General features: G+C 33.1%; 1 protein-coding gene across 2 annotated transcripts; it reads left to right on the top strand.

Moving 5' to 3' along the window:
* Positions 1 to 2,203: 2,203 nt before the first annotated feature.
* Positions 2,204 to 17,014, top strand: POU1F1 (POU class 1 homeobox 1). 2 transcript variants are annotated; one of them, XM_007164091.2, is made up of 6 exons: positions 2,204 to 2,345; positions 5,191 to 5,340; positions 12,471 to 12,695; positions 14,760 to 14,924; positions 15,661 to 15,721; positions 16,583 to 17,014. In XM_007164091.2, exons 1-6 carry the CDS (start codon positions 2,204 to 2,206, stop codon positions 16,791 to 16,793), a joined length of 954 nt encoding a protein of 317 aa, XP_007164153.1. In that variant the 3' UTR covers positions 16,794 to 17,014. The 2 variants fall into 2 exon arrangements, with proteins under 2 accessions (XP_007164153.1, XP_007164154.1); XM_007164092.2 differs by having other exon boundaries at positions 5,269 to 5,340.
* The last annotated feature ends 1,244 nt before the right edge of the window (positions 17,015 to 18,258 follow it).

Consider the following 18,258-nt stretch of genomic DNA (forward strand, 5'->3'; position numbering starts at 1 on the left):
AATCCCACTTCTAAGAACCCATCATAAGGAGGGATATTCAAAACAATCCTATAGATAAATTGTAAAAATGCATTGTGTAAAAAAAACATTTTGGACAAAGAGTTAATTGCATTGTTATTTATAAAAGTGAAAAGCAAAAAGCAATACAAACACCCAACAATAAATGGTTAAATTGTAATAGAGCTATATAGTTCAGTACTATGCAAAAGCAAAACTGTGTACAAAAGCTGATTTAAAAATCTGATAAATTAATAATTTACAGTGCTAAGTAAAGATTATAATGGGAACATCTACTTCCTGGCTTTACACAATTTTAACTGTAACAGTCTGGTTTCCACTTCACAGCACAAATAGTTAAAAATTTTTAAACCATTATTAAGGAAATTATGTCTAAAATTGCAATTTTAGAATTTTAGGTGGCAAATACTGGTGAAGTTCTTTGTTGCTGTTCCAGGCAAGTTTTACAGTGCCCCTCTTTATCATTTGGTTGATATACTTTACTGACATATTCCAATGACTCAAACTATAGCAAAATTATTAGGGGCAATTTTCAAGTACTATTCTCTCTAAATATCATTTAGTTTATTTTAAAAATTATTTGATGCCCTATAAACTTTTAATTTTCTTAGCAAATCTCTTTATAAAAAAATTCTCTTTATAAACACATCAAAAAAATACTTTTTTGTATATATGAAGTCTGAAAATTACAGGAATTCTGCAAAAGTAAAATAAATACGTTTGATTACCTGTAACCTTCTTCTCTCATTAAAGAAGACAAATGGAGCTTCAAAGAGAATTCAGAAAAGAAAATATGTCATTTTTACAATAAATATTTTCAGGCAATATCTAATGATTTGGGCAACCTTATAACATCTTTTTCCTACAAAATATTAACTGGTTAATGACAAGCGTTCAAATTTCAAGTTTTTGAAAGTGTATTCTCATCAATATCAACATTAAATTTAGCACAAAGCAACCAATTCCAAGGTAAATATTCCATAATATAAAATTTCAAAAATATCTAATGGAGCATAAGTCCTTGATTATGTCAGTAATATCTATGCCTGTCAGGTTACTTCTGGTCCCTATATTATCCCTAGTATACATGATAAAGACAGTATTGCATTCATTCATTTATATGTAGAGATCATGATCATTGTGAAATCATTATAGTGATAATCATCTTTGAATCAATTGTTTATAGTATATTATTTTTTTCATAGTCTTATAATGTCAATATATTTTGTGTGGAAAGTTTGCACCCAGTGCAGGTTCTGGAGCGGAATGGCAAAGATCAGAGGCTCTGGCACAATCAAGGTTAGTGGGAATGGTACAGATCTCACAAAGATGTGACATTTGCTGACATAACTGTAGAAAGCGACTAGAATAGTGTTGACATCTAGTAAGAGCTCACTAAGTGTATGTTCTTGTTGAATAAATTGAAACCAAGGGAGAGATACTATCACTAATGTTCATCTTCTCTACAAATTACTACAATTTTATTTAATATTTTATCATTTTCTATTTGTGATATAGTAAGAATTCAATTGTTTTCATAGTTTTTCAGAATTATATTGAGTGTGAATCACTAGTTGGCAATATATTCATTCTCAAATTTAGTCTTTTATGCATCTTTCAATTTAAACTTAAAAATTCTGCTTCTTAAAATTATGTAGCATGTACTTCTCTTGTTATTTTTGAGATTTAATGAGGTTATGCAAAAAAAGAAAAAATCTCATATGTATAAATTTATCATTTTGTTAGTAGCAAAAATACACCTAGTGATTTTCAATTCATTTTAGTGTTATTTCTTTGAGGGACACTTTTTTTTTTTTTTTTTAAAGTTCTTGATTCCTTTCTAAAAGGTCTGAATTACTGAAGTTGTCAAATAAAGTTTCATATTTCTCCTTTGCCTTCAGTCTGTACCCAAGAACCAGCTTCCCCTCTTGGGCATGGATTATGTTTGGGTAAGAAGGAAGACTGTCCAGATTGATGAAGCAATACCCCTGGGAAAAGACGATTAACATGTATAAAGGGATTTCCCTGCAGTATAAATACCAGCACGCGCCCTCCCGGTGCTCAGAGCCTCCCTGATGTATATATGCAGGTAGTGAGATTTGAAACGGCCCTTTGAGATGGTGATATAATAAAACTCTGACTTGAGGAGCAGCACTTCTCCTCATTTTTCTGCTCTTTTGTGGGAATGAGTTGCCAACCTTTTACTTCGGCTGATACCTTTATACCTCTGAATTCTGAGTCTTCTGCAACTCTGCCTCTGATAATGCATCACAGCGCTGCCGAGTGCCTACCTGTCTCCAACCACGCCACCAACGTGATGTCCACAGGTACTGACTCCAATAACCGTCTACGTGTGGCTGGGCCTAAAATGTCAGGGTGGACGCTTTGAATCTTGTTAGTTTAGAATCTCATTGCTTCTTTTATTTTCATTGGTGTTAAGTTAAATATTCAGGATATCGAAGAGGTCAAAATGCCTAAGAAAATTCTCAAGAAATATTAGTAAGTGTAGTAATTTCTATTATTGTTGGTTTTATTATAGAAGAGATCTGTTTTCTATATAAGTAAACAGTGAGTCTGAAAACCATTTTTACGTAGACATGTATGGATAAAGAGCAAAGCTAAAGAAATAGTGTAAAATAATTTAAAAGGTGTTATTTCTTTATCTAAGAGATTTATTTGGTTTTTAGATTACGTTTACTACCATGTCTAAAAAAACAGTCATACACCTCACAGTAAACACAACTGAATGATTCCCAATACCAACAACAATGGGTTTCAAAGAATAAAATAATTAGGTGTTTAAATACACTTATAATTTTAGCATAATTAAAAACTCAGAAATCAAATCTAGAGGCAATATAATATTTAGAGCCCATAAACTGAGCTGAATTTTCTCAAAATTGAGTTCTGAAGAGACTTCAAAGTTTTTATATTTTCTTATATAACTTTCTTAAATGAAAATTAAACTTGAGAATTCAAATATATTGTCTCAAACACAACCAAGCAGATAAGTATATTTTGTTAATGTGTCCATTTTTTATGCAGTAACAAAGTGATTTGAAGCTGATTTATAAACAGTCTTGAGTTGAGTAAATGTCTTCTGTTTAACAGCACTTCCCACTTGTTTTAAAAGCAATCTAAATATGAACTAAATTTTATACATTTAAAAATCAAAATTTGAGTTGATACATTTATATGCTGATTTAAAGTATTTTAGCCTTATCTTTTGTTATAATTAAGCAGCTTTCAAACTTATACATAAGTTTGGCATTAATCTTCAGCTGAATTTTAAAGTATCTAGAGATCATATATTTAGACTTTGGGAAAATTATTAATGTAGTGATTTTTTTATCTACTAAACATTCTCAGAATTTAATTTAAAATGTACTAATGAAAATATCCTCAAACATATTTTTTGGAAAATGTAATAAAGTATTTTTATCAAAGAGGTGTGGTATAAATAAATTTAAACAATTATCACATAGCTAATTGTATATTTTACATTATAGGCATTTATATAGGTTGGTGATGAGAAGGATAATGCATTGTTTGCTTAATCTACTGTGTGTGGATAGTATTTGGCTAGAGTAAAAGTAAAATTTGGAATTGAGGTTAAAATTAAGTGAGTTTAGCTCAAAACCCTATTTATTTATTTAAAAATAAGTAAATAATGTATAAATAAATAATTTATAAATAACTTATAAATATTATTTATAGCTAATTCATAAATAATTATAAATAATAATGTATAAATAAATAATTTAAAAATAAATAAATAATGTACTTAGTAAGTTAGCCTACCCTTTTACACTACTTCCCCAAATCAGAAAAACAAAAGGTATTTAAACCTTGGAAGTAAAAAAATTCATAATCAGAAAAGTGACCTAATGTGTTTTAAATAACAATAACATTGATTTTTATAATTTTTCCATCAAATTGTAATCATATACATCTAATTGTCTAAGTAAGGAATTAAAAATAGTGATTATAATGAGAAGAGCATTTAGATATTGAATGTGTTTCATGTTCATTTGTTTAATTTTGGAATGCATAGTAATCATTTTAAAGTAAAATGACTTCAGTTCTCTGTGTCAGTTGTAAAATGAAAATTTATGCAGATATTTTAAAGTATTAAAAATTGAGTTATAGTTTGAGAAAATATGTTTTACTTTCTGAAGAAATTTTGTCTTTAATCGGTAGACCATATATTTTCAAAGGATTCTAAATCTCTTCTTTATAATATCTCATATTATTCAAGAAGATACAATTTTATTTATGAAAATCCACCACTACATTCAGGATATCATGAAAAAAAAGAGAAAATAAAATACATAAGAAAACGTTGGCTAGTGATTTTATTGTCAGTAGTCCATTGTGATTCATGTTTAAAGCTTGATAAAAGTTTAGTAATTCTAATTTATAATATTTTCAACATACACATTAATTCAATGAAACCTATAACTATTTATAAATGAGGTTAAGTTTATATGCTAGGTTCAACCTTTATAAACCTCAAGTTACTCAACAATCAATGAACTTATTTTTTGACCAGCTTCATCATTAGAATTGTTGAATTAATTGTGTGCCTGAAGAAAACCTACAACCTCATGATTTCAACACCAGCCTAAATACATTGTACATTGTCGCAGGCTTTTCATAAGCCTCTGAACTTAGTGGGGTTTTTATTATTATATCCAATAAAAGGCTAGTGACTCTGCCATTTCCTCTTTGATGGAAACAATTTGTTAGGTGAATAAGCAGAAGTAAAGACTGATCGGGAGTTGATTTCTGTATTCATTGCTCCAGAAAAAGACCACTGTATTATACTATGTTATACAAGAATTTTAAGAAACTATCCTCTCGTCAGTTCTTTACAATGTCTATATTGGGTGGAACCTGCGAGAATTCAGCTACTTCCAATTAGCCAAGTTTCAAACTGGTCAATCACCCCAACACAGAGCACAGGATATAATTAATGAAGGCTCTAGTCCACTTTGATGATTCATGATCTCATTATTTGAGACAAATTTCAACCCCTAGTTTTAACCTACTCATCAGAGAACCATCCCCAAATGAGAACAAATTATTGGCATATAACTTTAAGAATAGCTTAAACGTGTACTTTTGAAATGAAACGAATGTGTCTTGAATCCTCGTACATTTTCTTACCAGTCCCGTCTATTTTGTCTTTGATCCAAACTCCTAAATGTTTGTGCACATATTTCTTGGTGACAACATTGGGAACCACAGCAACAGGACTTCATTATTCTGTTCCTTCCTGTCATTATGGAAACCAGTCATCGACCTATGGAGTGATGGCAGGTAAGACAAATTGTCTTTACATATAAGATTGAGTTTGGGGACACTTGGATGGATTTCCTGGGTCTGAGGGAATCTTGACCAGAGTATATCATGAATTTCAGATCTCTTAACCTTGGAAATGCTGGTAAAACCACCGCTTATTGAAATGTTCTCTGATCTGTGATGTCTTCAGAGACCATAATAGTTATACCTGATTGCCCCTATTCTACACACCTCTGAACTGCTATGCTTCTTAACTCTTGTGTTTGCTTTGTATGATTTTTATTTTAATTCTCTACTGCCAAACTGCTCATTGTCACTTGTTTATGCCATTAGTGGGCTTGCCTACAGTAATAATAAGGTAGCCGCGAGCCTTATGTGTCTATTTAAATTTAGATGTAAATTAACTAAAATAAGGTCAAATTTAAAATTCAGTTCCTCAGTTGCACTAGCCATATTTCAAGTGCTCAGTAATCTTACGTGGCTACCAAAGCAGATGGACCAACTTATAGAGCATCTTCCTCATCACAATATTTCTTCTGGCCATTTGGTCCATAAAGATAAATAAGACATTGAAGGCTAAGAGTGATTTGCAGCTGCTTTAGCAATAGTTGAGTCTTCGGCAGCCCTGTCTGAGATGCTTCTGAGTCTTAGATGAGATTGAAATAGTTGAAGTTACATATCTTTTTTCCCTTTGGATAAGTAAAGCATCACTAGATCAAGATAAACTGCTTGTTTATTGACACTTGCATGAAGATATTGATAGCACATTTCTTAAGGAAAAGAAAATATGACCTAAGAGAGCCACTCATTACAAAATTTATGACTTAATTTTAGGATATGGCCATAGAAACAATTTTGCTGGGCACAGAAGTTTTTTTGGGTATCCCTTAATCTTTTATATTTATTTCTACAGCAGGGAGAGAAATACTGTGGGTAACAATAAACTACCAAGGATCTATGGGAGAATGTGAGTGTGTGTGTGTGTGTGTGTGTGCACACTTGTGTGATATTGAGAAACTCTGGATAGAGAAATCACATATTAGGGAAATCTTGTGTTTTGTTATCCAGAGTAGGTAATAAAAAATCAAATATGGATTTATGCTTATACATTTGAAATAAAATTGAACAAAGAATTTAGTTCACCAACCTTTAATTTCTCAGAATTTCTCAGTTTAAGACTCAATAAAACATTAAAACTTTAAAATAAAATATTCCAGAACAAATTAGCTTCTTTTACCTTCTATTAGGCAGCATTCTGAATAAACTAGTATCCTCACCTTTATATAAAATGAAAACTGATGTTCTTAATGGTTACCTGTAAATCCTAATGTCTCACTTTAATAAGTAAGAAATAAAGAAAGCCATATTTTTTCTTCCTCTTTGAAAACAGATCATTTATGATTCATATACGTAGTAGTTAATCAGTATTCATGGTTAATGAGAACAGCCCTCGATGATGAACTACTTTCATTATAAAATAGAATAATGTGCATTTAGCCACTAGAGGTGCAGGCAGAATGCTTTCTGTGGCCTCCACCACATTTTGATTATGGAGACTGGAAATAACAAGCTCATGGCCACGTGCTGCCCTTTCTTGGAGGAAAAAGGCCTTGCTCTTCCTTCACAGTAAGTCCCAGGAACCCCAGTACAACTATAGGCGCCCTCTATACCCAGCAAGTGGCAGGAATGGATTGAGGTTGGCACAAAGATAAAACCAGCCACAGACCAAATACTTTTAGACGGTTTTTGCTACCACCTCCCTCTCACCATATCTAGGCCAGTGTCTGCGGAGTTCACAGCTGACCTGAGAAATCTAACACCCTTCCAATTTCCAGGATTGGAGAGAACAGGCCCAGGTTCACACTGAGAGTCCACAGGCAGCTCAGATTGTGCTGGTACAAGTTTCCCTGGCAGGCTCAACAAACTCTCTTCCTCATTAAAAGCTGAAAAGGAGAGACCCCTGGAAAAGCCCTTTAAAATGATTCAAAGCCTGGGTTAGTGACAATCACGAGAAAAATTGCCCTAAGATTTGGAGGTATTGCTGTAGTCTTAAACCAAAATTAAATATATTTTGTCACTGAAATAAAAATTCACCATAGCAAGCATAGAGATTATATTTGAATATTTTTTGAGAGGGATATCATTAAAATGTGGTGTGCTTTATAATTTGTTACAATGTCACTATCTTGACATGTATTTGGTAATTAGCCTTTGCATCATGGCCGATTAAATCTCAGAGAATCTGAACCTTTCTGCCATCGTCCCCATAGAAGCTACACAAATTGAGTTGTAAAACACAAGAATTCAGAAGTATTCAGGAATTCAGAAAAGGTATAAAAAACACAAGAGAAACCTGGCAATGTCATTTGAATTTTCTGAGAAGTCTCAAGGCGTTCATCAAATCAGCTGCTTCCACACGATCCACAGAAGCGTCTAATCATCAACAACAAAGACAGATTCATTGTCACATACTCCATATAAAAGTGAAGCTGCAGAAAGAACAATATTTCAAAGGGTGTGAAATTGCTTTATTTGAATATGGTTATTTTGTCACTATACTCTGATGCTTACATTTAGTTTGAGCATTTCAGTAAATTAATAACCCATCGGAAGACAAGAGCTATAGCTAAGTATTTTGTTAAGGTTGGTAGGGAGGACTCTAATGATCAGATGTATCCCCTGTGCTTCATAGCCCAGGTGTGGGCATACCAAAGAGAATGACTGATTGGATGAAATGAATTAGCCACACCAGGAGCTAATGACAAACCTTGTTCAAGTCAGGATCTCCAAGTGTCAGTCTCTTCATATCCAAGTTGCAGTGGGTACCACACATCTATCAGAGTTGAGTTGTGGCAACTTTGTACCAACTCAACCTGGCTTTCTCCTTGATCTTCTCTTCAGATACATTCTCAGTTAAATTTCTTCTTCTGTCTCTTTCCTCCTGAGAATTTAGATAATTCAACAGCCTACAGTATAGATAATAGGAAACAGGGAATTATAAATGCTATTCAAAAATCTCTCCTGGAAAAACACAAAAGAAAACAAAATAACAACAAAAACCCTTCAAAACTCTGATTCCTGGGTATCTGACATTGTGTCTGTTCTCTAGTTTCTAAAGCTGGGTCAAAGTTAGAAAACAAGCTTAATGAGCTGTGTACTTTGTCCACTGTCCTGTGGAAACTGGGCAAATCAGCTACATGGTAATGATTGCTAAATCCAGCAAGGTTATGACATAATGGCCACCCAAGATGTGCTGTAAGAGTCCTTGCTTAAAAATTAATTTTATCAGGAAAGCAAAATAGCTGATATTCGGGAATTAATCAAGAAGATGGATGTTCTTTTCTTATGAGAAGTGGATAATAAGAGAAAAGATTAGTATGGCTGCAAGTGCCCTTTCCACCTGGGCTAAGGCAAAGGGTAACAGAAATCTGTGTGACAGTGACATAGAGAAATAGTGTACTTTGGAGCCCATCTCTTCATTCTTGTCTTTTTTTTTTTTTTTTTTCTGTTTCATTTTTGTATTTTTTTGTTTTATTTAGTCTTACTTTTCCCTAACTTATTCTGGTTGTGTTGACACTAAGGGAAGGAGTAATTCTGACCATCTTTTGCCTCTGGATCATGAAAGGACTTTCAGTAGCACTGACACTATGTATTTTCCCTAAATTTTGTAGCCTCTGTCTCAACTACACAACTCGGTGATTGTAAAGCAGCCACAGGCAATATTTAAACAGGCATGGCTATGCTCCAAATCAACCTAATTTATAAAACCAGGCAGAGGACCCTGTTGTACATGAATAGGATGTACAAATGCACAAAAGAGAAAAAAAAAATCACAGTTCAAATTTATGATTTGTTTCACGTTGTCATGCCTGAGGACAAAAGAAAAAAAGAAATGGAAATATTCAAATGCACTTTGCTGTGCATGTCTACAGCAAGGTGGGAGTATTTTACTATGTCCCTCTGCTTCCTCTGTTTGTTCTTTTAAAGCTTCATAACCTCAGAGATGTTGTCAGTTAGCATCTGGCTGAGCCACATGATGCAGAAGAGCCCCCTGCCCTGTATCACAGAACCTTGAGCCAGGTCCCCGCAAGGCAAGACCATGGCCTCCCCATCACCTGCTTTAAAAGACTCACCTCTGTTCCTCTCCCTCCTCCGCCACCCAGAAGTACATGCAGAGCAGTTCAGAAAGGCTGTAGTGGATTAATCTGCAGTGTGAAAATACATCTTGGGCTGTAAAGAATGTACAAACACTTCCAAGCTATTTAGGTTTGCGCTTGTTCTAGGCTTATAGACAATTTTGCTTTAGCAATGTTTTGGAAATTGTTCATGAAACTTCTGCTGGACACGACTCACTGCATCTTATTCTCCTCCTCTCCAACCTGACTTTTCAATAATCCAGGCTTTAGAAAAAAATTTTAAATATCTTGTCATGTATACCATACCAATCACTCCCCATTTTCCCCCAAATATAGGATCATATGATAGAAACCACAGGTTGTTTGGCTGTGCTTGTGACTGTCATGAATTTCTGTTTAAGGTTAATTCCAGGAAAACTGTGTCCTTGCAGATAATTGTGGATACTTTCAATTAACGAAAAATAAAAGCATGTCACACATTGTGCTTTCCTTTTTCCTCTGGATGCCAGACTTTTGAACATGGTATTTCCTGTGTACTTTTTATGGACTCATGTTCAAATTTATTTGCTAAATGTGCATTTCCCCAGAGTATTTATAATGTATAAACTAGCTTTAAAATTTTCCAGAAATAGAGATGGCACACTTCCAATATTTGATTAAATAAATATAATACTTCTGTCTGAAAGCGTTTGTTTAATGTAGCCAAATATGTTTAAGATGCAGAAATCTTTAGGTCATTTGATTTCCCTGAGTGCAGACTACCTGAAAAATGAACTGATTATTTTGATTTGGTTTACTGCAATGTTCATTGGACTTCACTTCTAGTTTCAACTGTGTAGTGAATTCATCATAGCACCCAAGGAGAGTTATTTAACTTGTTTTTATTCAAATTTTAAATTGTGGGTAAAAAATACATATCTTTTCTACTTCATTTGTTTATATAAGGATAAGAAGATGACAAATGTAAAATGAACACAGCACGGAGATTTGTAGCAGTGCGACTATTATCAGCAAGAAAAATTGAAAAGAGTGATCAAGATTGCTAACAAATTCAGACCTTTCTGCATCTCATGTAAACGATATGCAACAAATTACTTATGTGAAATAAAAATAATTTGACACAGATTACATGAGTTATCCAAAGTGCCTTAAAATACATTAAATATGCAAAATAAAACAGCAGTCTGATTTGTCTCACTGTTTTTACTGTTTCTCAGAGTATTTCATCATTAAGTGTATTAAGTGGCATTTGCTCTTTCTGAATGATGAAAGAAGTGAAGATTTTTTTCATATGTTAAGATTCAACTCTGAAAGCAAAGCAAAAGAAAAGTCTTGAGATAAATATTAAGAAAATGTTAAAATAAAAGTGATCAGTTTTCTTTTTTATATATTAGTCCTTTCTTTCAGTTCAACTAGCAGAAATCTAAAACTAATAGAAAGCTAAAAATGAACCCCAAAGGTAATAAACATTAACAAATTGAGTTATGTAATAAATTAAAAATTGATATTAAAAAAATAAAACTGGATAATTTTGATTTTTAGAAGTAACATTAATTGTTCTAGACAGGAATAGTTTCTTTTGTATATTTTTTACATCTGTGAAACGGCTAAATTTATTTTATGCTGTTTTGTTTAATTTCTCACTTGTATGTGTATTTTGCTTCAGAAAAGTAATATAGTCTACTGGATAAGGGTACACTATATAATTACATATTCTCATGTAAATAATATAAGCCAACAATTTGCTGACTTACACTATTCTTTGCTCATTACGTGTTGCTATATTAATGTAAGCTTTATATATTCTGGCAAAATACACTATTACTCATGTCTGACTTGTGAATGTATTTATAGAGAAATTATAGGTAGCATAAACTCGATGTATTTTTTCAGTAAGTTTCTAAGAATGATTACTGCAGGTATTCTGTAGTCATTTATTTTTAGTTTAAATACTTATTTGTACTCACAAGAAAGATTATTAATTATTGCATATTTTATTTACATCAAAATGTCTTGGTTATACAGGTGTCATTTAATATAAATTAAGGTTAAACCTCTATGAATAAAAATGTAAAGTACTGATGAAGAAAACAGAAATAAAATGTGTGGGAATTTGGCTTATACCATCCTCTCACCCACACTCCATGACTGAGGCAGACTCTTCTTTCCAAATGAAGAATGAAATCTAGAAGCAATTAAAAAATTAAATCTTTTAGTTTTTTGTGATTTATTTAACTCACTAAATGGATTCAATGCTTCATCACCTAGTATATCTAGAACTGCACCCTTCCTTGCCACTTATTTTTGCTTCCTAAATAATTGTCAGGAAGTGATTCCATTATATTTTATACTTTTCAAGAACTCTTGTTGCTAACTTTTTAATAGAACTTCAAAAATTACTTTTTGTTAATGTCTGTCGCTTGTTAACGTCGAATCTATTTAAACATATTAATGTATTTTGTGTTCTCATAATTTTCTTTTTACCTGACCTTACTAAATTAAGCATTTACTGAAAAAACAGTGGGGTTTCTTAATAATGTAAAATCAATTTTTCAATCCTACGAAAACTTCCCAGCATAGCCCTTAACCACGTGCCTTGATTATAACAAACATCATAGATTATTTGTTCAATGAATTAAGAAAACAGAGATGAATATGTACATTCTGGTTAAAGTTGAACCTCAGATTCCCAGGAATAGCTGTCTTTTAAGAGAAAAAAATGATGGAAAACTCACACTTCTGTGAAATTTGCTTATTTCTATTTTAATTATTTGTAAGTCCCTGCTTCTTTCCTTTGGCTTTGCATTATCTTTGTTTTTGCTGCTCCCAGGAAGGTGGAAAATAAATCATTGCATTTATACTAAGCTACTCTTCTATTTCAGAAGACTGAATGTCAGGTAACCTTTCAGAATTGAGACTGGCTGTCACAGAATATTCTTATGGGCCAAACTCTTGCATGTATAGAAATGGGGGATAATTACAAACGGTCCTTTCCTTTTCTTGCTGTTACAGGGAGCTTAGCCCCTTGTCTTTATAAGTTTCCTGACCACACCTTGAGTCATGGCTTTCCTCCCATGCACCAGCCTCTCCTGGCAGAGGACCTTACAGCCGCTGATTTCAAGCAGGAGCTCAGGCGGAAAAGCAAGTTGGCTGAAGAGCCAATAGACATGGATTCTCCAGAAATCCGAGAACTTGAAAAGTTTGCCAATGAATTTAAAGTGAGAAGAATTAAACTAGGTATGTGCTTGTTATGAGCAGTGGGGCACACAACCTGCTCTGCAAATTCTTACTCTGTTACTGTTCAGTCTCTGACACTCTGCTCAGAAGTCCAAGACAGTTCTCATTCTACATCTCTACTGTGGATGTAAGTTACTCGAATGATGACAAACCTACAAAAACCTTCATTTCCCTGTAAATTCTTAGTAGCCAAAATACATAGATTTCTAAATTAATGGTACTCTTTTTCAGAGATAAGTTTTGAAGTGCCTTTTTTACCTATATTTTATTTGAAGAGATACCTTTGTATGATTCAAAGGCTAAAAAAGTATAAGTGAAATATATCCCTTCTGCTTGTTTTTTCCTGTTTATCAGTGTTATGTGGCCTTCCAGAGATATTTTATGCATATACATACAAGCAGATACATATATTTCTTCATACAGATTTTTTTTCACTTAACTTTGTTTTGGAGAGCTTTCAATATTAGTTTTTTAGAGAGCTTTCTGTAATGCATCTGCCAATTTCCATTTTATGAATATACTACCAGTCTCCTGCTGATGGAATTTATATGGCCTTCAATCTTATGCTACTGAAAACAATACCACAATAATTAACTTCATAAATGTCATTTTGCACCTATATAAATACATGTGAAGGGAAAGTGTTGAAAGCAAACTTGCTTGATCAAAGAGTATGTGTGTTTGTAATCTCGATAGATGTCAAATTGGTCTCTGTGGAAGTTGTATCAAATTTTACTACCACCATGGGTGTCTCTTTTGCCACCCTTCAGAATATGAGCTCCATGAAGGCAGGAGTTTTTTGTACTTTGTTTTTTGTTTATTTATTTCTTTTTTGTTTTCTCCTTAGGGGCATATCCTCAGCACTTAGAACAGTGACTGGCACATAGAATAAAAAAATAGTTGTTGAAGGAAAAAGATGCTATTAAATCTTTTGGATCTTTGCAAATCAGATAGGTCAAAGTGGTGCCTCATGGTAGTTTCATTTTAAATTTCTCTTATTATGAGTGAAGAGTGAAATGTTCTTTCATGTGTTTGACAGTCATTTGTAATTCCTTTTCTGTGAACTGTCTGTTCATAGCCTTTGCTCACTTTCTATTGAAAAGTGTTTTTAATGTAAATAACCATAATAATTTACCTTGATTTTAATGCATGAAATGTATTTTTTAATGGATTGAAATGATGGTGCAAACTTTTGCATTTGTGAAATGAGCCACTGGTAATTTTTAATGATATTTATTGATGGGCATCATATGTAATCATTTTATGCATACAGGTATATAGCCTTAGGCCCTGAATTAATATGTAGTAACTATTTGTCATAAACACAGCAATAGGCATCTTTATAACATTCATTTTCAATTTGCTATTTATATTGCTGTGAATGTTTCAAGTTCTATATTGATGGCTTATATCAACTTGTATTCTAAAAATGTTTGAGACAATCTATGAGAACTTTTTTGCCTGGAGATAGAAGCATTACTGAATAATATCATAAATATGCTTGGAGGTATACATAAAATATTGTGCGATCAAAGTCTCATAATAAACATGTTTTTAGGGAAAGTAAACACAATTCTTAGTTTTAGGGAAAGTAAACACAAGTCTTAGTTTTATCTTCAACATGTTGAATTTTTCACTCTTAAAGTTGAGATAGAAATATTTATGATATATCACCATGTATTTTATGCATTATATTTAATATACTATAGATTTTGAGTATATATCATCAGATGTTTAATAATAATGATTAAGAGAGAATTTTTAAATGTCTTCTAAAGTGTTTATGACACATCTAACCAATCTGGCTAAATATTATGAATGGCAGATGTTCCTACCTGAATTCTTTTGACTTCTAAAAAAGTAATTTATTAACTAGAAGGAATTTTTTTTTGAAATATTGAAGAATTCTACACTGAACCTTACTGTTATTCTAAGTTGTCAACAAATATATGGTTAAAAGTGGTAATTAATAGTTGACAAAGATACACAAATTTGTACAATAATGGACCAAAATGAATGTTTCTTGAAAAACTGAAGTTAATGGCCTCTGTTGTTTTTTCACAGGATACACCCAAACAAATGTTGGGGAAGCCCTGGCAGCTGTGCATGGCTCTGAATTCAGTCAAACAACTATCTGCCGATTTGAAAACTTGCAGCTCAGCTTCAAAAATGCATGCAAACTGAAAGCAATATTATCCAAATGGCTGGAGGAAGCCGAGCAAGTAGGAGGTACAAAAGTTGTTTCTGGAGACTCAGTGATGTTCTAACCTGAAAACAATGCCTTCCCTTGGTTGGATTAATGCTAAAGTGAGAGGCTTGAAGTTTGGTTTGGGTTTGCTTTTTCTCTTTGACGTGAAAAATAAATATCTTTTGTTTCATCACACTAAAAAAAGCAAGGCCAGTGCAAGTATAGAAATAAGTTTACTGAGAATGTAAATTGTGAGAGAATAAACTGTATAAGGAAAGCCTCTAGACAATATGGCATAGGTGTGAAGTGGTAAAATGATTCTTTTTAACACATCCAGATTGTTTTGCCTCTGGGCTATATACTGTAGTAATTATACATGAATCATTTTTATGACCTAATATAAGTGTAGCCAGAGCAGTTGCACACACAAGCAATTGCTAGATGAGCAATTTATTGCGATAAAATTATATTAATTATATTAATGTCAAGGCTGGATAAAGAGCAAGGTTTGAGAGCATTCAGAGCAAGTGTTCCAACTAAAAGTAGGGATAGGATTTAAAGACAATTGTTTTCGCAAAGTTAATATTTATTTCTGTGTTAACATTTTAATCTAGGGCTTGTAATCTAAAATGATGTAGATCGCAAAACTTTAAAACAAAAATGTATGGTAATTTTATTTTGCATTGTTTTATAAAGAAAATTTTAAATCCAAATCTGATAGTTAAAATAAAAAGACTTACTTTGTTTTTGGAATTATTCATCTTTTCCCCATCACAGCTTTATACAATGAGAAAGTGGGTGCAAATGAAAGAAAAAGGAAACGGAGAACAACTATCAGGTATACTTTTGAGATATTAAGAGTTACTGGAGAAGAAAAAGATATTTTACAAATGGAATGAGCATTTAAGCATAATATAGGTTCAATATAACATAAAAATGAATAGAGTCAATTGAGAAAATAAGATAGGTGAAAAAGCATAACATTTAATAAATTACTGGTGAGATAGAGCTGGAAATTTAAAATTTGATGAAAAATATGTATTGTTTGATTCAAGAACAGTTTTACTCTGCAAGTTTTGGATAAAACAGAAACTGGACAATCACTTCTAAACAGAGTGACCGTTCCTATTGTCCTTTTAGACGTAAGTGTTGCTCTGGCAGTATGGTATCTATGTTATTACAAATAACAAAATTAGTCATCAGTATTTTAGCTGCATAAAGTTCAAGGTAACTCCTTGCATTTCAAGCCAGAAAGATTGTTCATTGATCTTTTTGTAATTTCCATGAGGCTCACAGAGGAATTGCTAAAATACAGTTTTTGTTTTAGTGGGTTCATTTCATTTATTGTAAATAAATGATTTCTGGGAGACATTTAGAAATGCCCACAGAATTATTTCCTTCTCAGTAAGTCAGTGCCCTCTTGTGGCACAAAGTGGGATAAACAGAATGTCTGGGTCCCCCTACTTATTTCTTCCTGTGACTCTGGTATAGGTAGCCTACGGAAGACTAGCAAGCATCCAAATGATCAACAAACTGCACATTTATCTTTGTTGAAGAGCTTTGAAGGTGTTTTTGGAGTCTTTAAATTTCCTTTTTATGTTAATATTTAGGAAATTCAACCTAACAATTTTGGTCTGCCGAAAACATCCCTAAAAATATACTATCTCCCTTTCTCTCCTGTCAACTCCCCACCTCCCAGTATTGCTGCTAAAGACGCTCTGGAGAGACACTTTGGAGAACAGAATAAACCTTCCTCTCAAGAGATCTTGCGGATGGCTGAAGAACTGAACTTGGAGAAAGAAGTAGTGAGGGTTTGGTTTTGCAACCGAAGGCAGAGAGAAAAACGGGTGAAAACAAGTCTGAATCAGAGTTTATTTACTATTTCTAAGGAGCATCTTGAATGCAGATAAGATTTCCTATTGTGTAATAGCCAGTTTTTCTATTTTTCATTCCTTTCTCTTCTTCAGCCAAACTAAAAATTCTTTTTTTGGTTAGCTTCAAAAAAATATCAGTAACTTTTGCAGAAGCTTTTCTTTTCTACTTTAAAAATAAATATGACAATTTAAATTATATTGATGAATTATTCTCAGAAGCCACATTGTACTTTTTAAGCCAGAGACTAATAGGAATAAAACAGTGATTCTCTCTCTCAATATATCTCTCCCTCTCTTTATACACACACACACACACACACACACACACACACACACACGGGAGTGGTCTTTTAGTTTAAAAGTTCCTTTTCCAAAGGCTGTGTATCTGCTTTTTAATATTTTAGTCAGTAATGTCACGTAAAGAATATCACCAGAGAAGATCCAATTAGAAAATTCCTTAACTGATGTCCTGCTTACCATCAGCTCTAATAGTTTGTTTGAACTAAACTTTTTTTTTTTTATAAAGTTATTTTATTATTTATTTATTTATTTTTGGCTGCATTGGGTCTTTGTTGCTGTGTGCGGGCTTTCTCTAGTTAGGTGAGCGGGCTTCTCGTTGCAGTGGTTTCACTTGTTGCAGAGCACGGGCTCTAGGTGCACAGGCTTCAGTAGTTGTGGCACGTGGGCTAGGTAGTTGTGGCTCGCGGGCTCTAGAGCGTAGGCTCAGTAGTTGTGGCGCACGGACTCAGTTGCTCCGCGGCATGTGGGATCTTCCCGGACCAGGGCTCGAACCCGTGTCCCCTGCATTGGCAGGCGGATTCTTAACCACTGCGCCACCAGGGAAGTCCTGAACTAAAAGTTTTGCACTTAAGAACCACAGGGGCCTTTGAATTTTATTATTGCATTTAGGAATAAATCTTAGAAGTGACACCTTTGAAGTTAACATTTAGGGCATAGAGCCCAAAGAAGTGTTTCAAAAGAAATTTGTAGAAATATTAATTTATGTTCTTTTTATTCTTCCCAGACATTAGCTTTTTTGATGTTTAGCTTTAGAAAATATGCTTTATTGATTCTTGAGCCCCACACTGCTATTTCTGTAAGCTGTAAAAGTGCAAGGAAGATGTCTGGCTTGTTTGCTGTTGTTTCTCCAGGGTCTGGGAAAGCCTATGCTCACAATGGGCATGCAGTCTTTGTTAAATGAACAAAGGGCTGTGCTCTTAACAATGGCTACGAACTTGAAGGGAGTCTAATTTAATAACATAACTTATTTTTGAAATCTCACAACCTAGAAAGTCATCTGGAGTCCTATCAGAAAAGATGATCATTTTTTATGTAATTTGTTAGAATATGATTTATTATTAATAAAAAAGTTTGCTATATTGAGCTTTTCAATTCAGAGAGTTGTACCGTAAGGGACATATTTATTTAATTTATAAGAATGTGCACTGTATAGCACAGGGAATATAGCCACTATTTTATAATAACTTTAAATGGAGTATAA

This window comes from Balaenoptera acutorostrata, chromosome 4, assembly GCF_949987535.1.
Source record: "Balaenoptera acutorostrata chromosome 4, mBalAcu1.1, whole genome shotgun sequence".
NCBI lineage: Eukaryota > Metazoa > Chordata > Mammalia > Artiodactyla > Balaenopteridae > Balaenoptera > Balaenoptera acutorostrata.

Coding starts and splice junctions, on each gene's coding strand:
- POU1F1 (XM_007164091.2), top strand. CDS start 2,204: ATGAGTTGCCAACCTTTTACTTCGGCTGATACCTTTATACCTCTGAAT. Junction 2,346..5,190: donor CACCAACGTGATGTCCACAG/GTACTGACTCCA, acceptor TTTTCTTACCAG/TCCCGTCTATTTTGTCTTTG. Junction 5,341..12,470: donor GACCTATGGAGTGATGGCAG/GTAAGACAAATT, acceptor TTGCTGTTACAG/GGAGCTTAGCCCCTTGTCTT.